Source organism: Dermacentor silvarum, chromosome 11, assembly GCF_013339745.2.
Source record: "Dermacentor silvarum isolate Dsil-2018 chromosome 11, BIME_Dsil_1.4, whole genome shotgun sequence".
NCBI classification, from domain to species: Eukaryota; Metazoa; Arthropoda; class Arachnida; order Ixodida; family Ixodidae; genus Dermacentor; species Dermacentor silvarum.
Window position 1 is genome coordinate 68,949,605 of NC_051164.1, and position 24,564 is coordinate 68,974,168.

Genomic DNA, 24,564 nt, shown 5'->3' on the forward strand with positions numbered 1-24,564 from the left:
TCGCAATCATGTACTAGGTTTTTAGTATGCCGCTACGTGGCCTCTTGTTTTTTTCTTAGTTTTTTTTCTTTGTCGCATGTATACAACTTGGCTCAATATAACTTAATTTTTCCGTAGGCAAGTGCAAAACCCACAATGGCTGCTTCAGTTACCTGATCGTAGCGTGGAATGTCTCCCGCGAGGACCGGGTCGCAGTCTCTGAACCAGAAGATTATGGCCAGCGCCGTTATACCGTTGAGAGCGTAGAAGAACGACAGAATGCCGATGCAACAGAATGCTACTCTGAAAGAAAGACAAAACGCGAGACAGCAGCATGACGTTGCGCCATTTCTGAAGTGAAGACCGCATACGTTACTGCGCTAGCTCTAATTCTGAAGCTCCCTTCACCCATCCTAGCCAAGACAGCCCCTTAGCCAACGAGACTTTCTAAACTCTCATGTGTCCAGTTTTGGCTGACACTTACTCTTGCAAACGGTTGTAGCTTAAAAATGTTTCTGTTATTACGGGTTCGGGGCCCATAGCCACAAAAAGCTCTTGCGATATAATTTTACTAAGAGGAAACGTCAGACCCTTCTGATGCTCGACCTATTATCAGCGACGGTGACCATCCATTCTCAAAGAAGATTCACGAAATAAAAGCTTTGTGGATTCGGCCCTTGTTCTTTTGTCCTTGTTTTGCTTTCGCTTTCTTCTTCGAACTAGCATGTCCAGCCATCTATAGCACACTAAATATTTTAACACCCTTATGAGTGTATGAGTGGTGCTTGTTTGCCGCGTAGGTAACACCATCACCCTTAATTAAGGGGTAAGAATTAATCATTGATGAGGATAAATTAAGTTTTATATGTCGAGTTTTAGTTTTAATGCGTGAGGGTAATTCTTTTTTTCCCATATCTCTATGCGAAAAGGAGCAGCTTGCGCCAATTAAATGCGACAATTAACACCTTCTAAATATCACACAATAAAATTTTTTTTATAATTTGTTAATTTATTCTGGCAAGTAGACATGACGGAAACTAAGGCAGACTACAAAAATTGCACGAAATAGACTTTAAAAGCTATCACTGCCACTATCAGTAATAGCTATCGCTGTTTTATAGCTATCACTGTCGAACTCTCGTGTCTGATATTTTGGCGCCCACCAGCTGGTCAGAATTCATACACACTTTTCGATGACGGTTTTCCTTATCGCAGGTGTGGGTTGAGCTCGCTCTCGGGTGGAGTAACATTTTTATAGCCCTAAATAAATGTATGGGTGTCAGCCGGGAAGGAAACGAGCTCCTTTAAGGGCGTAAAAACTTTTAGAACTCAAGCCAGCGTTCTTGCTAAGAGTTCTGTCATTGCGCTCGCTTCCGTTCGTCCGTAAATATTTCAGGAATGCTCTAGAAACAGTTGGGTCTGGCGCTTGAATATGTGTACTACTTACGCTTTGGCGTCACGCAACGACTTTGCCGCCAGAAAGCGCTGCGTAATCATTTGGTCCAGGCCGAGCCTGACGAGGTGCAGGGGCAGAGCACCGATTGCAGCGGCCCACACAGTCTCGTCGGTCGTGATGTCAGATTTGGTTCTGCAAATTGAGAAAAAAACAAAAGCAAAACGTAGGTCGTGTTGCACTTCTGACCGGCATTTGAAGACCTTCCACAGTGACTGCTAATGAGTCAGATGTGAGCCCAAGAAATGGAACGCATTCGGAGCATCTCGTGCGGACAAAGAAAGCACGGACAAAAATAAAAAGAGGGGTTATCCCTTTACTTCAACGCTGGTACGTGTGAGTCTATAAACACACACACACACACACACACACACACACACACACACACACACACACACACCACACACACACACACACACACACACACACACACACACACACACACACACACACACACACACACACACACACACACACACACACACACACACACACACGCACGCACACGCACGCACGCACGCACGCACGCGCGCGCACACACACACACGCACAAACACACACGCACATAGTAGCTTAAATTAAGTGCACAAAAAGCGTAAGTTTACGTTTTTTTTTGCGTGGAAGAGGACTCTCCCGTCAGGTTGCGCAGCCGCCATTCAGATTGGGCAGCGAAGTATTGCTTCCATTGTTCTTGACTACAATGCAGTCTTCTCAAAGCTTTCATCTGAATGTATGCGTCGTATATACATCAACGAGTACGTTCTTAACGCATACGTCAACCAGTATCTTCGAAAAAGATTGCGCACGAGTGAGGAAACGCTGAATGATAACTGGATAAGTTAGCCGAGCGAACTGCTTTAAATGCCACTGCAGGTTTAACTTACGATAAGGATCAAAGAAACATTATAAAGAAGCACACACGAACTCACAAATTTAGGAACTACAGTGTTTTCGCTGGGCAGCGCTGGGGAGCGGAACTGAGAATAAAGCGACACAACGCGGCGAGTGGCTTAACTAACACGTGAAGCTTCACTCTGGCACTCGTCTGAGTAAGTATTGATGGCAGTTTCAAAAAAAAAAAAAAGCACGAAAAGGCGAAGTAAAGCAAATGCAAACAATGCAGGTTAGTACAGCTGGCGTAGATGAGCAAGATATCAAGTTTTTTTGAGGGCACGGCGGCATTCCTGCTTTGCTTTGATACCGTTGTCAATACTTATTCGGACGCATATCAGAATAAAGCTACAGTCGTTAATTCAGCCACGGCAGCACTGGAAGGTTCTGGTTCAACGCAGCGTTCTGTCGTCTTCGTTTGGTGCCCCGTTTTCGCTATAGCGATGGCTCGCAAAATGAAAAACCAGCAAGCCCAACGCGATGTGTTGGTATTAGTAAGCACCAATGGAGCGTCATGAAATGAACAAACTCGGAAGTGTAGGTATGATGATGTTGACGATTTATTGACATCCCCTTTGAAACGGGGTGGTCACAAATATTCACCGAGCCGGCTTCGGCTAATCAGTTATGCTATGCATGTTTTTTCAGTCTAACATTTTGCCTACATCTCCGTAATCTTTTTTTTCCCCCTCAAAACTTCTCTACTTTGTACCGCTACCATGCCTGTAACAGATCCGCTTCTATCAATCTCTTCCTTGCCTTTTCTTTTCACCACTACTCTACATTTATCTTGCTTATCTCAACTGCTGACTGGTTGATGCTTCCATCCACTTTGAATCCAAGCGCTTCTGGAAGGTGCACGTTACCTACGGGTCTCACTGGGTGAATCTCTTCACATTCCTTGAGGATCTGCTGAGTTGTCTCCGGATGTTCGCCGCAGCACGCACACATGCCTCATTCTGTTGCGAATATTTGCTCCGGTATGCTTTTGTGCTTATAGGCAACCAGCTCGAGTATCAGTAGCAAGGCAAAGCCCTTTGTGTTATCGTACGGATTTTCCATTCTGTATGTTATGCATCTCTTTGCGGCAGCAGTGCACGTCCTGTTTGTCAATATCGGAATGCCATCGACTGACAGCTTAGAGATGGCGGTAGTTATTATTTCTTTTTTTTGCGGAAAACCGCAATATTTTACCTTTTTTTTTACTCACTACACGGATTGTCTTAAAATTTTCGTAACGCCTCCGCATTTATGCTGTCACAAATGAGCTAAAAAATAAACAACAAATAACGGCATGGGGTTAATGTCCTATGACGCGGGCTTTGAAACACGCTGTAGCGCAGTGTTCCAGATTAATTTAGGCAATCGGGCGTTTTTCAACGTACAACAAAGGCACGTTGCGAGCGTATTGTTTTTTAATTTAATTTTTATTTTGTGTTTATTTTACCTCCAATAGAAATGCGGAGGCCGCGGCCGGGTATAGAACCCGCGACCTCACGCTCAGCAGCAGGACGCCACCAGCAAACGCCGCCCGTGCACATGCAGTAGACGAGGAGGTGTGCGCATGCGTACACCCCTGAAAAAGGATCGTGCATGCTTCGCAGCTGCCTCTAATTGTTTGTATTATTCGCAATGCGCAATTATGTGCAAGTATACGTTACAGCTGTTTCCGTTATTTGGAACAGTGGTTGTGGTTTCACTTTGCTTGTGTATCCTTTCTTTTTTTTTGTTACTTCTGCGTTATGCTTTTTCCTGCGCCTCCCGTCGGTCGCTGAAGTGCTAATAGTTCTGCTTAGTTTTTGTTTGTTTTTAGAAATGTTTCCTAAGTGACACAAACGGCATCTGTTTCCGGGACATCTCGCCGTATCCGTGCCAAAGCCGCGCAGATTTTAAATTTTCTATGCCGTATGCGATCGCGTTGACTTCGCAGGAAGACGGCGCATAATGCGCAACACGCCATCGTAACGCGGTCGCGGAAGTGGAGCAACGTATTTCATAACTGTGGCACGGTTGATGCTTGTGCAGGTTCCGCCGCGCCATGTGTTGCTGCATCTGCGTAGCACTGCTGCGCACGAAGCACTTCGTTTTCGTTTTATTAATGAGAAAGCATTACATGCCCCATAACGCGAAAATGCGATGTCGTCGTCGGCGGCGGCGTGACCGAGTGATGGTACCAAAAATGGCCGATGGCGCCAAGGTGCTCGGATTGACGTGAAATTTCTCGGGGAGATTCCTGTAAACGAAGTAAATTGTTTGCTTTGAAAAATAAAATTCGGTACATTTCGGTCCTGGTGGGAATCGAACCCGGGCCTCCAGGGGAGCGAGACGATCAAGCTTCCCCGACGCTTCCGCGGGTCTGGCTGACTAAAGGTGTGCCTAGTGCGTGCGTGATTGCACACGTCACGTCGCAGCCATCTGGCTGGCTGAAAGTTTCACCAAAGGGCCTATAGTTGTTTCCGCATTCGCACACGTGAGCAGCCTTAAGTGTCTGCGCCGAATTTTTTTTCTACGTCTGCGGTGAAACACCAATAAGTTCGGGCGAAGAACGAATCGAATGCTAGTTTATTGGAGAGGCCACTTGCGAAATACGCGGGCTGTGTAATACCGCCAGGAGGCTGTTGGTTCCCTTGGGTTGTGATTTGTCTTTGAAAATGATTTTTGTCGCAATAGCAATTATACGGACAATCGAGGCTCGTTTTCGGCTTCGAGGGCGGTTTTCGGCTGCTCCGACGGCTGGACCGACAGTATGTTCCTCGCGAATCTTTCTGGACGTCCCAGCCTTGCGAACCTCGGGCCGTCGCGCTAAAAGGCAAAGTCTGAACGGAGCCAAAGTAAACGGAAGATGCTGCCAACCTCGCGAACATCCAAATGACGCCTGCAGTCACGACAATCCGTGGACTAGCAGTCTCGATCTCAGTCCCAACGGCAGTCGCAGTTCCGGGTTTCACTGCACCAAAGTTAAGTAACCGAGACCGACAGCATGGCTACCCATATCTTCCAGGTTTAATCGATCCCTAGTCGGTAAGCGAGATACGATACATTTATCTGCTTGCAACAATCTTAGTGCTGTCCTATGTGTTATTTATTCGGTGATGCAGCAGCAGAAGCGCACCCAGCGGCTAAGGTCAGAGAAGTCCCCTGAGGGTTCGCTATGGAAAGCTCAACTTTCAAAACAACTTGAGAGAAAGAAAACTTACTCCCAGAAGTAGAAGGTGCTGTTGAAGTCTGTCAGGGGTCGCATTGGAACCTCGCTGTGTAGAGAGTCGTACACTATCTTTCCGATGATGATGAGTGGCGAGGCGGTCATGATGAGTCCCTGGATGCAGTCGGCCCACACGACACTCCGGAGACCTCCCTGCGGGATTAATTAAGTTATTTATAAATAGTGCTGTTTAACCCCCTGACGCTGCACACTGGGTTATGAGGGGCCCCGTGGCGAAGGGTTCTGGTTTAACTTTGACCACCTGGGCTTCTTTAACGTGCGCACAACGAACCGTGCAAGAGTGTTCTTGCATACTGTCGTTTTTATCATTAATTATATACTGATGTATGATATTTATTCGTTTTTGCATGCTGTTTTTGATCTCATGAACTATTGCTGCACAAGTATTCAGCATATTTGAATTCAAGAGACATCGGAGCTTAGCGCCCCTGCCGCGATACTGATGAAAGAAGAAAACGTATTATCCTAATCGATTAGTGCAAGGTGCGAAGCGCTGGATATTGCTTCAACGCTTTGTTTACTGGGATCGTTGCCGTCGCCATCTCCTTTTAACGGCAATAATTACCATATTAAAGAAAGAACAGACGCGCTGCTAAGCATAAAATCAGCGATGACCTCTAGGAAATGTGTTTTGGAGATCAATTTATTCAGGAATACCCATAAAGGCCCTCATACGAGGGTATTGCATATTGATGATATTAATGAAGGGGGGGGGGGTTCATAACTGATACAGCTTATCACTTAGATGCACAAGTTTACAATTCGTACGATTATATTGTCTACAACACCTTGAACAGAACACGGTAACTATAAAAAAAAGGTTGTCGCAGTTTCACCTGAAAGGCGAAGCATCAATTGCGATAGCAAATTTGTAGAGAGCTATACGGAGTAATGATAGTAGCTTAATCAGCTGTATAAACTTGGACATGCAGCAGCACCGGCAACACGCAGAACTGTTGTCGACGCCGTCGGCGTTTTGCCCACGTTCGCACAAAATGCGTGCGGCGTTGGTGACTGTTGCCGGAGCCTCTGATATAAATAGGTACTTGGTGCCGCAGCTAAACGTCCCCCCCCCCCCCCCCCCCCCCACCACGGCCTTTCGTGCGTCAGAAGAAGGCGCGTTTGCTCTACATATATGGTGATTGTAAAGGAGGAAAGAGACGCCTACTTCTGCAGCCCTTAAGGGAGCACGGCACAGAACGCGCGTTTGTTCTCCGCCGTGCGTTCACTCCCCGTGAAAGCGCGCGTCCCTCGCGCCCTTTCACTCGCACATACAGCGTTCGGCGCGCGGCGACGATTTCTTCTCCAAATGACGTCATACGGAACCTCACGGCGACGGCGACGGCGACGGCGACGCCGACGGCAGAAATCTGCTTTTGAGTGTCCATATAATTGCTATCGCAATAATAAGAAAGCGCCATCGGCAGCACCCTTGTGATGAAAACATGCGCAAGCTTTCAACGCAACGCACTCGTCTTAAGCAAACCAATAAGAACCATAAATACGAGTCACTCACCCAGTGTCACTATGAAACAGTTCAGCTTTCGTCCCATGGGGGGCTTTTTTTTTGTTTCAGCAACAACAGTAGCACAAGGTTCTTCTCTAACTTTTCCAAGACTGTTAATGTGAACTACAAATACTTCACGGTGATACCAAGCCGCTAGACAATATTTCGAAAGATGCACCGAATCTTATTTTAAAATCCTGCATGCAGGGAAGCAATGCGGCTTTAATGCGTAATTATCGGTGCATGGGCGTTGCCGCCGGTTATTCCAGTAAGTAGATATGATAAAAAAATAAAAAAAACTGTCAGCCCTTCCACTGGGGTGGATATGGAAGACCAGCGAAGCTGTACTATGGTGGAATGATGTACTTACAATTACGAGTAGTAGGATGTGATGCTGTAATTGGTTATTTGAACGAATAAAGAATGACAAATATATATGATCTGGCGGTTTTCGTTTATTTAGTAACCACGGGGAACGTGACCTTATGGTCGCCAGAGTACACCACCATAGGGTGTGCGGCAAAGGTTGGCACGTTCTTCATCAACACGTCACCAACGTTCGGTGCGAACGCGGGCAAAACGCCGCCGCCGTCGACAACAGTTGTGCGCGTTGTTTGTGTGACCGCACACAACCGCTGTCAGAACGCTGGCTACGTGACGGAACTGCGAAACGCCGCTGTCGACACTGTTATGGGAGAGGCGGGCGAGAGCCCAGAGAGAGTCGGCGGCACAGGCTGCAGAGACGGCCGGCAGGGCTGCGCGCGTGCGCCACAACGAGAGAGCGGGCACGCAGACGCACAGTCTAGGGTGCCTCGATGCCCTCCTCGCCCACCGCTCCCCTTCCACTGGGAAGTCGCGTTTGCTCTCAGTGAAAGCGCGCGTCCCTCGCCCTCGCGCGCTTTCACTCGCACGTACAGCATACGGCCAATGATAGCCTTTTTATATTGCCGGACGCGACCATCGAAGAGTGAGCCCTTAACAGCTTCGCTGTAAAAATGAAACACTATTATCACAGGACGGTCAGAAGTGCGTAACGCGAATGTCTAAGCGTTAGCTGTCGTGCGGGCTAGGCGTTCTCACTCTCGAACTCGTCAATTCGCTTGGGGGCCTGAAGGTCCTGCCTGCTTTACACTTCAGTGTCATTGGGAAGCTCGCGTAAACTACTACGCTGCTCATTGAAGTTCGAGTGCTCGCTCGCTTTGTAATTAAGGCTATACTGGCGCAGCCATAGGCGGTATCACGACGGCGGCACGATGAAAGTGGCAGGACGATTCTGCGATGATGACGAAGGTAAAGCGATGACCACGGGACGACGACGTCATGGGGACAATAGGATGACGAAGTTTAAGCCGGCGATGACGTGACGGCAACGTTATGACACGAATCGGATGATGACGAATAAATGACCATGGAACGACCACCGACGACGGCATGACAAGGAATGCATGAAAATAAGTTCATGACAAGGACATCATGATCACTATCGAATGACGACAGCATGGTTACGATGGAAGGGTGAAAAAGGAATGACGGTCGATCAAACGACTGAATGCGGGATGGCGACCAGAGCATAACTGCAGAGGAGTGACGACGAGTGTATGATGGCGATGGCGGACGCCGTCGGTTAGTTTCGGCAGCCCATGATGCATGAAGGGAAACACCATCCGGTTGTGTTCCTGATACCGAAATTTGGCGTCACCGTGACCGAACTGTCCTCTCTGATTGGCGAGATCCGACTGAATGACGCAGGTGCGCTTGGACCAATGGAAGCGCCTTCTGGTGCGTTGTCAAGGTCAGCGGCTACGAATGGCACCACGGCGCCAACTGAGCACCGAACTCGAAAAAGCTAAGGCTTTATAAGAAGCTTTTACATATTCATGCCAATCCGAGCAACTTTACAATAATGACAGTGAGACTGTATAGGAGAGTTCTTACACTCTTTGACCGCACGGCAGGGCTCCTTGGGGAGCTTCGGGGACAAAGGTGACGACGCCATCTTGGCACGTGCCCCTGGAGGGCCTGGAGTGCCGGCGATAACTGATCACCATCAGGCAGGATCGCCGGCAGGCCCGCGCACGCCGAAGCCAACACCCATAAGACGGACGGCACGCTGATCTCGCGAGAACACTGTACTAGACCAAATTAACATTCACCTCAGCCGAAATGCCCAGACGCGATAGCCGCAAATTGTCGATCTCGGTCCATTGTAGCTAACCTTGCAATGTGGCGCCGGTTAAACAGAATGTGGGAGGCAAGAAAAAAAAAAATTACGGAAGAACTCATCTCACAATGACTGTCGACGTAATGCGAATATCAGTCGAGCAATGTAGCGACAGACCATATTCCTGAAGTCACGCTTATTTAACGTGCGTAGCGGTATTTCTGATACTTTCGTTCTTTCGGCTATATGCCACACACTTTGATATCGTCCCACTTTGCTATGCCACTAGCTTGCCAAGGTGGCCCATGAGCATGGAGGCATGACAACGACTGTATGACGCCGACGCCGTGACGATGGAATGACTAACAAGGAATGATATCGATGGAACGACATAGGCGTATAACGATGAATGCATGAGGACAACATGGTTATGAAAGAATGATGAATAAATAGATAGATAGATACAGAGACAGATGGATAGATAGATAGATAGATTGACTCAGAACGGCTGAAGTAGACAAAGAGTGCTATTCGCATTAAAATATAAATTCCCGGTGACGACAAACACGCAGTGAAGCTTTTGTCTATTCTAATCGCGTATATACGCACGGTAACACTTATTATATCTCTTAAATTGGCTAAGGTGCATATGCTACGTCTCTGCCAAGCTCCGTCAACGCGGCATGAAGCAATTGAATGTTTATTCGCTTGCCGTCACTTAATTATATAGCTCTTATGCGGACTGTTGCATCGCATAAGAAGGCAGCAGGGAATTCAAGACGACTCATATATCCGGACAAGTAGGAGCCAAAGCGAAATGAAGATATCAAGTGTTTTCTGTCTTTTTTCTTACTTTTCCTCCTGCTCTCTTCCTCCTAGGGCCTTTCCGTTCTTTTGCAGAGTAGCACGTAGGCGAACACTTCTACGCCGGAGGAAAATCTCGCTGCTTTTTAAATAAAGAGCTCCCTTTTTTTTTCTCTCTCTCTCTCTCTGCTTTGCTCTCACATCTTTCATTAATGCCGAGCACACCTTCGTCGCCGAAAACGGTCGTAAAAGTCCGCTCAATGTAAATGTGCGTGTCTCTCTCTCTCTATGAACTCTTGCATGTGGACCAAAACTTATACAGCACGGACGCCGGGCTCCGTACGTTCAGCCACGGCTGCTCTGGAACGCTATATAGCGATTTGTTTTTGAAGGAGCATCTATTTGCTAATTTTTCCCTTGCACACATGCACATGTAGCTTTTTAATATAGATTGGAGCACCGTTGGTTAGCCGTGCAAATGCCTGTGGTCGATCACTTTTCAGCGGCCGTGGCTTCTCTTACAAAGCGTTCGTGGTGTCGCAACATTCAGAGCGCGTCCGTATTCCGTCCGTACTTCCGTGCTTCTCCTCGGCCCTGATCACGCAAAGTCGCTCTCTCTGGCTGTTTACCGGCATCGTCCGATAAGAGAGCTCGTCGTTCCTAGAGTGAGCGACTGGCCTTATATCGTCGTTGGCAGCGTTCGTTTATGACTTCGCGTTTGTCTCCCCACCCCCTTTCTCCCCCTCCCCCTGGCGATACCGAAGGCGGTTCCGGTTGCTGCCGCGTTGAAGCGATGGCGAGGGTTTTCGCGCCGCCCCGCACTGAAAGGCATTCCGCTGGGTCAATCTGTTCGCGTTTGTAACGCGCTGTGACCTTCGGCCGACTCCTGGCCGTGGGCTCTTTGGAAATCGTTTTTCTTTCTCAATCACGGTCTTTAACTGAAGGATACATCTGCGGGTATGTATCGAAGGAAGACGCGTTATCGAAATGACAGCAGCGATGCTGCGAATAATTATTAACTGCGTCACCAAGTGCGCTTGAGCTTTTACCCGAGTTATCGTCCTACGCGATCGGCCAAATCGAGGACATTAATTAGCCACAGCCATATGAAGCCAGCAGGTAATGAAGCCGAGGAAAACACAGAGGAAATTATTTGTACTCTTTAAGTGAAGTCTAAAAATGACAAGCGAAATGGAAATTAAAATGGACGAAAAACAGCATGCCGCTGGCGGGAGCCGAACCCGCAACCTCCTCATTACGTGTGCGGCAAGCTTTTTTTTTTCCACTTTGACTTCTCTTTAGCTTATAATGTCTACATTTAATTTAATAACTACAAATAAGTTCCGCTATCCTTTCCTTCGCTTCAACGCGTACATACGCAGATGTGTGCGCTAACGCGTGAAATATTAATTGGGGCGTGGCGGTTGATTACCTTAATACGCACAGATTGTGACGATAGTATCAAGGGATGAGAGCGGCTGCTATTTTTGTCAAGTGCGTAGTAGCTGCGTGCGTAAATGCGCGAGCGCAAGTTGTTTGGGAAACCGTTGCAAGTGTATGTGGATTTCCTGGCCCAATCCTACGTGCCAAGAAAACTAGGAAGCCTTCACACACACGTCTATGCGTCGTTTTTCTATAGGGTGTTGTCAGCGTTTGAAAGGCTACGTTCCCACGTCCGCTAAATTCTGGGCTATACCTTCTTCCAAATTTAGCGGTTTTTGGAAACTGAAAATGGTGGTCATCCAACAGGTCACCCAGATCACGCGCCAGGTAATTAATTAGCCACGGTACCCGCGATTGTTGGTCCCGTGCAAGTAATCACATTTCGTGTACACGTGTTGCACCCAGCAAAAAAATAATATATATATATATATATATATATATATATATATGGTGTGTAAGTTCTGCACACGGCACGTTTACCGTATAATTAAACGGAATAATCCGATATTCGTTATTCGTTATGATCGAACACTTCGAACAACACATTTGTTTTGCGTGGAAGTGCGACATCAAGAATAGGGCTTCATCTTCCTGACGGAACCTATTGCTTTTAGTGTTTCGTGCGACAAACGAGTGCAAAGAAATAACTTTAATGTGTGCAAATAGAAGAAAAATACGGCAATCTAAGCCTGGTGTTTCAGCGAGCACCTCCAAACATTTTTAAAGGTGGTCGGTGGCAGATAGCGCAATTATAGTTCACGAAGTGGTCTACTCGAAGAGGCGCACATTACTTTCACAAAAAATTGACATGCATAATCGACTAAGTAACAAAAATTCACTAATCAAGGCTTTAACTATACCTAATGGGCCCATATTACAATTTACAAATCGTAGCCGTGCAGTTCGCAAGGCGGATCCACTTGGAACTAATTCACAGGGTGACAAAAGTTTCGAGATATTAATTCACGAACTTTGCAGAGAAATGCATTGGCACGTAATGGAAGAAGCATGTGTTTGCTGTGGCAAAGCTAGGGAAATGATGGAAAACGTTTTATTAGAAGCTGAAGATATCTGGCCAGCGGTTTATTCAGGCACCTCTGCAGCCTCCTTCTTTTGACTCCGCTATACTGTTGTACAAAGGACGAAAAAAAAAAGAAAGGACTGACCCGGTCCCTTGTAAAACAGTATAGCGCAGTCAAAAGAAGGATGCCATACGAACTAGCAACGGTAGAAAACCCTGGCCTTCTTGAAGCCCTTGGGTTGAGCGATAGCAGGGGGGAAGTAAACATGTCCGCAATATAGATTAGCAAGAGTCGGTTGGAGGTTTGGTGGAACAAAAGTAGGAAGACCAGAAACAATGGAGGCGTACAAAAACAAAGTTCCCAGCTGTGGTTCAGAAAGTTTGATGCTGAGAATTCTCTATGTTTTTTTCTTTCAAAATATATGTAGGGCATTAGGCAAAATGATAACAAGAGCTTGGTGGCGCAACCTACAACCCGGTTTCGAAGGGGACGCTTATAGCGTCCATCCATCCATGCATCCATCCACACATCGTTTAGCTATCGTGGAACCGATGGGTAATGCATGGATTTGAGTAATCTTGGGGCTCGTGGCTTCCTGACGTTCTCGTGGCTTTATTACGCTTCATCTGCCTTAGTTGGCAGACATTTCCTAGCAATCTTATTTTTTTTCTCCATACGCGCGAAAGCAGTAATTCTCTAGCGCAAGTGTAATCGCCGCGATCTCTTGCGTTTGGGATATTTTATTGAAGATGAGCACATTGCAAACTTTAGTCGTTGGAAGCCACACGCAGAAAGTTTTGACAAGTTCATGTACAACGCACAGTTCATTCGTCGAGATGCGTATACACTAGAGGCAGCTATATTACTTAGTCTCAGCTGTATTACTCTAGTAATCTTTTGTGCGAAACGGTGTTTCACAAATTGTCTGGCTCGCTTACGCGACAGAGCTAATATGTTAACTCCTGTAGCTGCGAACGTGACGTGCTTCGTTAAGCTCTGTGCCACTCTCAGCGAGGTAACACCTGTTGAGTGCCAATGATGAATATTTATTTCATTTAACCATTGAGATTAAAGTTTGTTGGCACAGTTGGGACGACGGGCCACCGTTTGCGTAATGAGGTACGCGTTAAGAGAAGTGGCTCCGATCAATTCAATCTGAACTCTACATTAGTCGGCGAATCACGTTCACATTTAACATTGCTGACACGCTCCGAGGCCTCGACTTGCTGCACTTCCTGATAGAGCAGGTGTCGCAGATTCACATCAGCCGTTCATGCTCAAGTGCCGCGTACAGTCGAAACCTGTTAAAGCGAACAGGTTTACGCGGTAGATAGTTAGATATATGAGTTATTTCGATACACGAAAGCTCACCTATAACAAACCTTAGCGAACTTTTGTGATGCGTTCGTTATACCATGTGTCCGTTGTAACTTGTGCTAAAATTTTAAAGTATGCAAGTGGTCACGTAGCTGGACAGAATCAAGGTCACTCGGAGCAAGTCAGGCTATTTTTGGGATTTCGCCTAATTACTAATAAACTTCCCAAATATTATATTCAAAGCAAAAGTGTCAATGAGAAAATTGTAGAACATCATGAAATATTCCCTATCCAGCTTTCTGTTGCTGAGTACGTGATTCATAACAGTTTTTTTCCTTGCCTCAATAGAATGCCCGCACAATACGTACACCTTCCGGAATACACCTTTCCGTATTCCGCATATGTATAATTCGCTGTCAAGAGGCTAGAAGTGGGCAGAATTGGAGAGGGTTTCGGTGAGGCCGAGCTAGCGCACTGAAAGCAGTTAACCAGGTGAGAAGGCGTCTCCGATTGGTCCGCTTCCCCCTTGCTAAACTCACGATGGCTCCTCCACGATCGCGGTGGCGTGCAACGGTGCGTTAATGCCATCAAGATGGCTTCTCAGTGAAGAAGAGTTAGCAGAGTCGTACGGCGTGTCCAAAGGGATCGACGACGTTATGCTAGCGCAGTGAAAGTAGTTAACCAGGTGAGGAGAGAGCGTCTCCGATTGGTCCGCTTCCCCTTGCTAAGCTCATGATGGCTCCTCCACGATCGCGGTGGTGTGCAACGGTGCGTTAATGCCATCAAGACGGCTTCTCAGTGAAGAAGAGTTAGCAGAGTCGTATGGCGTGTCCAAAGGGCTCGACGACGTTATGCTAGCGCAGTGAAAGTAGTTAACCAGGTGAGGAGAGAGCGTCTCCGATTGGTCCGCTTCCCCTTGCTAAGCTCATGATGGCTCGTCCACGATCGCGGTGGCGTGCAACGGTGCGTTAATGCCATCAAGACGGCTTCTCAGTGAAGAAGAGTTAGCAGAGTCGTATGGCGCGTCCAAAGGGCTCGACGACGTTATGTTAGCGCAGTGAAAGTAGTTAACCAGGTGAGGAGAGAGCGTCTCCGATTGGTCCGCTTCCCCTTGCTAAGCTCATGATGGCTCGTCCACAATCGCGGTGGCGTGCAACGGTGCGTTAATGCCATCAAGACGGCTTCTCAGTGAAGAAGAGTTAGCAGAGTCGTATGGCGTGTCCAAAGGGCTCGACGACGTTATGCTAGCGCAGTGAAAGTAGTTAACCAGGTGAGGAGAGAGCGTCTCCGATTGGTCCGCTTCCCCTTGCTAAGCTCATGATGGCTCCTCCACGATCGCGGTAGCGTGCAATGGTGCGTTAATGCCATCAAGACGGCTTCTCAGTGAAGAAGAGTTAGCAGAGTCGTATGGCGTGTCCAAAGGGCTCGACGACGTTATGCTAGCGCAGTGAAAGTAGTTAACCAGGTGAGGAGAGAGCGTCTCCGATTGGTCCGCTTCCTCTTGCTAAGCTCACGGTGGCTCGTCCGCGATCGCGGCGGCGTGCAACGGTGCGTTAATGCCGCCAAGACGACTTCTCAGTTGTGGGGATGCGCGACTCTCACGCGTCTCCTGTAATCCGGCTTCACCGCGTGGATAAGTGCCGGCGGCGGTCGTGGTGGTTGCAGCGCATTGCGGGAGATGGCGCGAGTGTCACGATGCTAACGCCACCGAACGGCGGGGTGACTTGGGAGAAAAAGGTCAAAGGCGCTTCCTCTTTGGCTTGGGATCGGCGACCAACACGCACGAACGCTTCGCGCGTGCGCCGGCCCGCTTAGATCGCGGGACCGTCTTGCGAGGCTAAGAGCAGGGCACCGGTATGGACGAACACGGATCGTTCGCCACCGTTCGCGTGACCGTACACGTGAACGACTAGGCGATGGTGTCATAGCATGGGGCGAACATATTCGCTCGCTATCGGGTCGCAGTGAGTCGGGCTTCCTTGATTTGTCGCGCGCCCATGTGAATGTTCTATTGGTAGTAATTTGGTTAGCGTGCATTGGTGTATGAAAGGCGCAATAAATGCCCCTTTGCTTGTTTGCACCACTGTGTTCTTCCTTTGTCCCAAGAGCACGTATGAGACCCCACACAGTGAAGAAGAGTTAGCAGAGTCGTATGCGTGTCCAAAGGGCTCGACGACGTTATGCCGCCACGCAAAGTATTTTATTATACACAAAGAAATCCACTATACGCGGCATGTCCGATGAGCCAATGCCAAATTGACCGGCGGGCAGCCATCTTTTATTCCGTTCGGAACATGGCAGTCTCCAGATATTAAAATAAAATAAGTTTTGTACGCCATATTATTGCATCTTTCGTGCGTGCACGTGACTTTCATGTGGTGATCGAGTTCTCGAGTTTTTTTTTAACGTCGCGTGACAGGCTGGTGAAGTGGGCGCAGACCGAAACATTTTGACCAATAGAGGAGGGCCAATGGCGAAAATAGCTTAGAATCGGACATAATATTTTCTTTTGTTTCGTTTAATCGTGTATGATCAGTTTGAGCACGTCATACCAGATGCAGAGCTTTTGCGGCGTTCGTGAAGACGCGTGTCAGAAAGGTGAAGTGGGCGTGACCCGGAAATTTCTGTCCAATCATGGAGGACTATAGTGGTAGAAATGGAATAGAAACGGATTGGAATAGTCTTACGTTGTAGCGCCCCATGGCGAATAAATTACCGAGTAACGTCCAAGGTAATATTGAAAACGATTAAAAAATACAAAAATTCTTAGTACGAAATGGCGTAGACTTTGCTCACAACCGCCACTGAATCGTGAACTCCTATCCCTTGGACGTTAGGCGATGTACAAAACACGGCACACATGATGTGTTTCCGGATCCCGAATTGATTCCTGCTCATGCAGTAAGCAATAGCATAGCCCTTGAGATCTGTTTCTGTTATCTGGTGAGAGCCCTCGCAGGAGTGCAGATTTGGACAGAACCTACAGACAGCTGCGAGCCGGATGTGCTGTCACGTGGCTTTGGAGCTGGGCAGTTGTGGCGTGGTTTTGTGCGTCACGAAGACTCCGAGAGTGGCGGCGCCTGTGTATGTATTTCGGAGGCCACAGCAGGCACTACTGTAGTGCACGAAGACGACGTTTTGTGCATCGGCAAAGGAGAAGTTGTTGAGTAGGTGCTGGGTCCTGCTGCTGTCGCTGTAAATAACTTTTTGCATAACTAGAGGGATCTATGAAGTCTGCAGGTTTCTTCAAATAGTTATCTTTGGATACGCTTTCTATTAAATATATTTGGTTATGCGAGAACAGCGTGTGAGCGATGTCATTGTGAGCCTTTTTGGACTTGGAATACTGTTGCGCCATCGTCCAGCTACTGCTAGCCTTCTGTCTAGGTAACTTCAGTTAGTAGAGCGACTACTTCCGGAAAGGTGGTGTATACTTGGCGGTGGTGACTACTTCCTGTAAGGTTACTTGCTGCCCGCAGCAAAACTTTCATTTTTTTTTGTTTTAGACTGCGAACTTTTGTTTCGGGCTTTTCTTGGCGTATCTCCAGACTGCTGTCGAGCGGAAGCCGACTTTACCGTCAATTTCCTAATGCCCGTGCCAGCCAGGCCATACGGTGAAGCCACATTTGATCGACAAGTTGACTTTAGCAAAAATTGGAACACGACCGGTTTCAGCTGCATCCATTTTCCGCAGCACTGAACACTTTCACGAAGAAATGGAACACGTCAGTGGGCAATGCATGTGGTGAAATACTACAGCTGACAGCAATCGAGAACTGGCACACACTTATAGCCACGCGATGCAATGCCGTACGAACACTTTCATCGAATAATGTAACGCGGGAAGGCATGAGCAATGAAACAGAAATTGTGTAACATGTTATCAGAATCGTAACCGCGACATAAGCTACCATAAAGAAAACGAAACAAATAAAAGATCAATAAAAAGAAATACGAAATAAATAGAAAGAAGGGCGGCTGAATTCACGTATAATTATTCGCTAGTTGTGCAGGTCAGGGGCCGTACTCAGAATTCTTTTCGTTCGTATGAGCTGTTTGCAATTGGCTGACCGCTTTCGCTAACGTTGTGCCCACCAGAACAGTTGGCTGACAGCTGTCCTTGCCAGTAGTCCTAGTGTAACAACTTTTGTGTGAGTATACGGACTCTGAATAAGGTTGAACAAGTACACGAGGCACACCGGTCACCGATGAAGTGCCCTAACTTGATTGCCCTACCAGTTGCGCTACGGCTGCCCTGCGGCTGCTGCTCCAGGGCTGCATGTATGCGGAAATCAGCCGTATCTAATTTATGGAAGTTAATTAAACAGCGGGTACTTACCAATGCAGTGTAAACTGTTCCAGACACTCCGAGAATGATGCTCGCAATTATCGGGGACAGACCGAGCACTGAAATAATTGCAGAGCAGAAAGAAAAGCAAAAGGGTCGATTAAGAGAATGTCGTAAGAGAGGCAAACGGAGTCGAGCGTCTCATATACGCTGTGTCAATTAAGTTCCAAGGCTGATGCAAACCAATAATACATTGTACAGCTCCACCTAAGGGGGTGCAGGTAATTCGATTCTGGTATTTCTATACAGCTGCCCTCTTTCGGTGTTCTCCTGTTGTGACCTTCAGAGAACATATTTTAGTTAGTATGCAAAGCAGGTTGCATGGTTACTGTATGACGCGGGATGCCCTCGCATTGACTAAGACGGAGAAAATGTGGCTGTACCCGCAGGCATCGAAGAGCCCGTTAAAGTAGTTAAATGTAAAGTGGCGCACTTGAAGCAGGCGGTTAGTAGTAACGTTGCAGTTAAAGGTTAAACTAATTAAATTGTCGGGTTTGACGTGCCAAAATCACCATCCATTTACGAGACACTCTGTAGTGGGGTACCCCGGAATCATTCTGACAACCTCAGGTTCTTTAACGTACACCTGAATCGATATATACGAGCGCTTTATTGCGATCGCAACTAAATGGAGCCTTCAAGCGAATTATTTCCGTCGGCGCCGCGGTGATGCTCCGCAGATAGTAAAGCGTCGTATTTGACATGTCGCGATAACACTATCGGAGTAATGAATTGTGTTCGGGACACATGTCTTACTCGTGGACACGGCGACTGCTGCGCTGTAGATGGCCACTGCACCTAATGCTTGCTGAACAAAGAAAAATGAAATGCGTGAGAAAGTCAGTCATCAATCGACGCAATTTTTTTTTTCCGTGTAAAAATGTAGTTCGCGTTTGATTAACAGGTACAGGGCGGCCCGCTGGCTGTCACAGGAGATACTCCATAATGTAGGGCTCTCGCTTTGCCGGCGCTTTAGGTGCAATTCTAGGCTGAATCTATGGCAGTGCACCGGACAGATTTGTAGAAAGATGCTGGTGCTATCAACCACAAATTATCTGCTGCAAAAACGGGCCATTGTATCTCTTGTCAGGTGGAAGAATTCCCGCGCACTTTACAACTGTATATTTTGTATTCTCTGTGGTGCGGAAATCCAAGTAGAACAGAACATTTTGACTTCGCAACAAGCAGTTTGATGGACTGGAGCGTGCGACAGCTAGTAGCTTAGTTGTTGACAAGCAATCAAGCTTGGGAGCTATTTTGAGAGCGTTGCTGGTCATTGATGTGCGCACTCCTTTCTCTATATCTAACATTTAGTGGTAAATTGTACGTTGGTTATTAGAGTTTAACAGTTATGTTGCATATACATGTGCGTTCGTTAAGTGTTGCCGCTGCCACGCGCTAAAAAATAAACTGTATCACACAAAATATGTACAGGGTCGCGGATTCTGGCTAATGCGTAATTAGTATTCATACTGTAATAATATTGACTAACTGTAATTGAACATTTGTGCCGTTTTATGAAATAAAAATGGAAGCTGATATGACACCTAACACATATATATAATTTGAAAGAATAAGTACGTGCAATCCTCCGTTCTAACCCCTTGAGTCACGCGTTATGATGGACTGTCGTCTGTACGTATTTTTAGGTTAAAAAATGTAATCACTGGCTCAAGTGACAAGCGTAACTTCGTTATTGATTTCAAGCATTAAACAACAACAACAACAACAACAACAACAACAACAACAACAACAACAACAACAACAACAACGACAACGACAACGACAACAACAACAACAACAACAACAACAACAACAACAACAACAACAGCAATTCTTTCGTAACTGCTGACGGAACGCGTCATGCTAGGACATGCCGATCCTTCAGCAAAGCGGTCGCGTGTAGCTATACCCAGCATGTTTACGTAAAATAGAGTCATATTGTGTACACAAGGGTTTCAGTTAGCGGAAGCACAATGTCCAATCTTGTTTATGTCACTGCTGGATAGAACTGGGTGAAACAAGTTGCGCACCCCAATGTGCGCACCCTGATTGAAGGGGCTAAAATTAAGCTCGTGACAGTGCTCGGATATTACTTGTGTTTTCTGAAGTTTAATCACACTGTGCATCTGAGCACCACCCCTTCTTGTTAAAACCGAAAAGGGGGCCAGAAAAAAAAATTACCCGACCTAGTGCATCCTTGGTATTGTCAGTGACTCTGAAGAACAAGACAGTTCCAAAAATTTGTTAAAACTTAAAGCTTGATAATATTGATAATTGGTTAGGCATCGTGAATCATTCGTTGCAAAAGCAGCGGCAATGACTAATTAAGTCACCTGATAAGAAATATTCGCTCGCTATAGGAAATATAAAAGCCCAGCGGGGTACTCACGCTTAGGACGAAATATATGAAGGATGAGGCGATTCCAACGCTGTTCCCGTATCGCATGCGGAGGTACTTGTTCATGGAATCAAACGATACCACTGATCAGTGTCACTGTCTTTGCCATCTGATATACAGTCAAAACTCCCGCATAGATTATTACAGGGAAATGCGGCGTGGCGTTTGTTCAGCTCCCCTGGGAAGGACAATTTTGTCCATGTTCATGAATTTGTAGAATGTTTGTCTTTTTGGTTTCGAACTTTCATGTAGCTACGTCTGCCTTCAGTGGCCCGATTGTCCGAGCAATAGTATATTTATAAACGCACAATGGTATAATGACTCGGCGCCACATGCATATTCATTGCAAATATTTGCACTTATAATGCACTATTGGTGTTTTCCAATTCAGGCGAACATTGGAGACTGTCTACGCAGACAGCTTGAGGAGACAGCCAAGACAGCTTCGAGCCCAAGTAACGGATTAATCATCGTTCGCACGGTGGCTTTTGCGCGAGATTTTCCGCTAGTAAATTTGTAGGAAGCTGCGTGATATACGAACGTTTAAAAAAATAAGAACCGACATACCGATATTTTTGTTTATCCTTCTCAATGAGGCAAAATTACATCATCTCTTCATCGATTCTTCACCACATTCTATTTCCACCATGTTGGCGATTGAAGTCAAACAGAGAACTGATTTCGCAGCCAGTCTAGGTGTCATCCCGTATGTACAACAGCCGTAAATTTCCTCCTTGTTGGCAAAGACAGGTCCCTGCATTTTTGCCGTCAAAACTCGCGCTGAGGGGAACCACCTTCCCTCTTGGATCGCCACCATAGCCGATGCATTGTCATTTAAGACTGCTGTAATCAATCACCTTTTGAAGTAACTCGATTTTCGCTGTACATCATTTTTTATGTGCTGTGTTGTTTCGTGCTTCTTTTCCTATTTATATCTGATTATCTGCAAACCATGTACCCACCCCACTGTGTAACGCTCATTGGGCCCCTAGTGCATCATATTGAATAACAAAAGTCGCACGATTTCACTCGCACATACAGCATGCGGCGCGCGGGACGTTGTTGTCGCCTTCGAACTTTATGCGTAACATCACGGCGACGGCGACGCCAACGGCAAAAATGTGTCTGGAGTGTCCATATGATTGCTATCGGAATAAAATAAATAAGCCCTAGCAACCCTGTGAGGCAACCAGAACTCACAAGATTGGCGAGTTTGAGAATGTGGCGTGGCATTTTTGAAGGATGCCCCGGAATATCATCACCTGATCCGTGTGTGTCAGTGAAAAGACAGAGGGGGCGGTACACGTACACACCTCGAATATGGACGTGACCCTCCGTTCGTACATGACGGGCAGGAACACGGTGGTGACCACGATGCCGGCCGGCACGAATGCCGGAATGGCCCACAGGGTGTGGAAGCCGTACACGTAGTAGTGGGCCACGAAGGCGATGATGCTCATGGCCGTGACGCTGGACGCGACCGCCGAGATGGCCAGCGGCAGCGATGGGATGCTTCGGCCGCCCAGGAAGGCCTCATCCCGGCTGCGGCTTCGTCGTCGCACCGACAGGTACAGACCGGCGCCTGCGCACCAAGAGGTTTGTGCACGCAACGTTGTTACGATACAGACACAACGGTAGGGTAAAAAATTAATTAACAGTCATTTAAGTGTCCTAACGTGATGTGAACGCGAAAGCATTATGACTTCTCTGATTAATTGGTTACGTCCATGATACCCGACGTCATGCATCGTGACGTGTCCTTGACAACTCTACCTTAATCCACCTTAATGCTGTTTTTACCAACCTTAACCCACCTTGCCCTAATTTGCACCAACCTTAATCAACCTCAATCTACCTTGCTCTAATTTGTACGAACCTTGGATTTGGTAATTGTCGGAGTCATGAGGGAGGTAGTGGCCGAATACTGCACCAGGGAGGCCAATTCCTGTTCTGGTGAGGGAGTGACTTTGATGAAGCTTTTATGGGTCTTCCTAGTTTGGTTGCACCTGAACTAGTATAGCCCCACTAGCTCTCGGCGATATGTATATTTTTTTCTTGCCGGTGTCAGGCACCACTCCATGCCTGAAAATGTGGTGGAATGGAGTAGGATTCGAACTTACGACCTTCAGATTTGAAGCCGGGTATTCTACCTCTGCTCCACGCCATGCTTAGAAGTATTCAAGCTCTTAGACTGGGAAGGCTTAGGAGTGAGGATCAATGGCGAATATCTCAGCAACCTTCGGTTTGCAGATGACATTGTCCTATTCAGCAACAATGGAGACGAATTACAACAAATGATTGAGGACCTTAATCGAGAAAGTGTAAGAATTGGGTTAAAGATGAATATGCAGAAGACAAAGGTAATGTTCAATAGCCTGGCAAGGGAACAAGAATTCAGGATCGCCAGTCAGCCTCTAGAGTCTGTAAAGGAGTACGTTTATCTAGGTCAATTACTCACAGGGGACCCTGATCACGAGAAAGAAATTTACAGAAGAATAAAATTGGGTTATAGTGCATACGGCAGGCATTACCAAATCCTGACTGGGAGCTTACCACTGTCGTTGAAAATAAAAGTGTACAATCATTGCATTCTACCGGTGCTAACATATGGGGCATAAACTTGGAGGTTAACAAAGAAGCTCGAGAACAAGTTAAGGACCGCACGAAGAGCGATGGAACGAAAAATGTTAGTCCTAATGTTAAGAGACAGGAAGAGAGCGCTGTGGATCAGAGAACAAACGGGGATAGCCGATATTCTAGTTGACATTAATGGGAAGAAATGGAGCTGGGCAGGCCATGTAATGCGTAGGATGGATAACCGGTGGACCATAAGGGTTACAGAATGGATACCGAGGGTAGGGAAGCGCAGTCGAGGTCGGCAGAAAACCAGATGGGATGATGAAGTTAGGAAATTTGCAGGCGCAAGCTGGAATACGCTAGCGCAAGACAAGGGTAATTGGAGATCGCAGGGAGAGGCCTTCGTCCTGCAGTAGGCATAAAATATAGGCTGATGATGATGATGATGATGATGATGATGATGATGATGATGGATTTCGTAGTGCCTGCCCTATGCACTTCACCCAATTCTGTTCTTCTGTAAATTTCCTTCTCATGATCAGGGTTCCCTCTGATTAATTAACCTTTATAAACGTACTCTATTAGAGACTCTAGAGGCTCTCTGGCAATCCTGAATTCTTGTTCCCTTGCCAGGCAATTGAACATTATCTTTGTCTTCTGCATATTCATCTTCAACTCCAATCTTACACTTTCTCGGTTAACGTCCTCAATCATTTGTTCCAAAATAAGAAAAAAGATGGCTGACTAATGGAGTAGCACACGAGGAATAAGGATTATAAACAGGGATAAGGTGCCTCAGAAAGGCTGGCCAACGTTTCAATAGGAAGACCTATCTTCGTCACGTTGGCCAGCCTTTCTGAGGCACCTTATCCCTGTTTATAATCCTTATTCAATCATTTGTTGTAATTCAAAAATGGCTGAGAACCTTCACCGAGCATTATTTTGAGGTAACACCACCAAAAGCAATTTATTTCTTTTATGCGAAGAAGGTCCCTCTTTTATTTCCTTTAAATAATATCGTCCATTCGTCTGGTCTCATCGTTATATTCCCGGTTTTGCTTCTTACAGTTCAGTTTCACGAAGCCAGTATCTATACGTAGAAACAACCAGATTCTTGGGCCATTCCCCAGTCAAAGTATGTGCATGTGTTTTGAAGGATCGCCATCATCTCCAGCGATATACTTCGACGACAAAACCCGGATGGCATTTGCAGCGTTAGCCGTAGTCAATATTCAATCTGTTCCCCGTGAAAGTCATCATTTGAAGCGTGTAAAGCCTGTGGCTTTTTGGACGACTTCTTCTTTCTTCAAACAGGCGTTCCTCCATTCATTTTAGAAGAGCGTTCCTCTTTCTCAACAAGGATATCACGCAATATTAAGCTAGCGCCAGATGAATGTTTCTTTATCGTTGCGAAATTGAGAATGCTCTAGGCGATAGC

The 24,564-nt window shown here is 46.7% G+C and overlaps 2 protein-coding genes across 11 annotated transcripts in view; one reads left to right on the top strand and one right to left on the bottom strand.

The window, feature by feature from the left end:
- LOC119432654 (putative sodium-dependent multivitamin transporter) overlaps nucleotides 1–24,564 on the bottom strand; it is a 103,077-nt gene that overhangs the window by 56,556 nt on the left and 21,957 nt on the right. For 7 of the 10 annotated variants that reach the window (XR_007464320.1, XR_007464315.1, XR_007464314.1 and 4 more), the window contains exons 2-8: nucleotides 21,863–22,131; nucleotides 20,541–20,606; nucleotides 18,905–18,956; nucleotides 18,140–18,207; nucleotides 5,521–5,678; nucleotides 1,427–1,567; nucleotides 153–282 (exon numbers count right to left, since the gene is read on the bottom strand). Coding sequence is in view for 3 of the 10 variants with exons in the window: in XM_049658765.1 (XP_049514722.1) it covers nucleotides 153–282; nucleotides 1,427–1,567; nucleotides 5,521–5,678; nucleotides 18,140–18,207; nucleotides 18,905–18,956; nucleotides 20,541–20,606; nucleotides 21,863–22,131 (884 nt within the window). In the remaining 7 variants the exon portion in view is untranslated. The remainder of the gene's footprint in view (nucleotides 1–152; nucleotides 283–1,426; nucleotides 1,568–5,520; nucleotides 5,679–18,139; nucleotides 18,208–18,904; nucleotides 18,957–20,540; nucleotides 20,607–21,862; nucleotides 22,132–24,564) is intronic. The other 3 variants (XR_007464317.1, XR_007464319.1, XR_007464318.1) reach the window with 3 other exon arrangements.
- The window catches only part of LOC119434103 (lysosomal protective protein-like), a 248,103-nt gene that overhangs the window by 18,567 nt on the left and 204,972 nt on the right, over nucleotides 1–24,564 (top strand). The window lies entirely within an intron of this gene.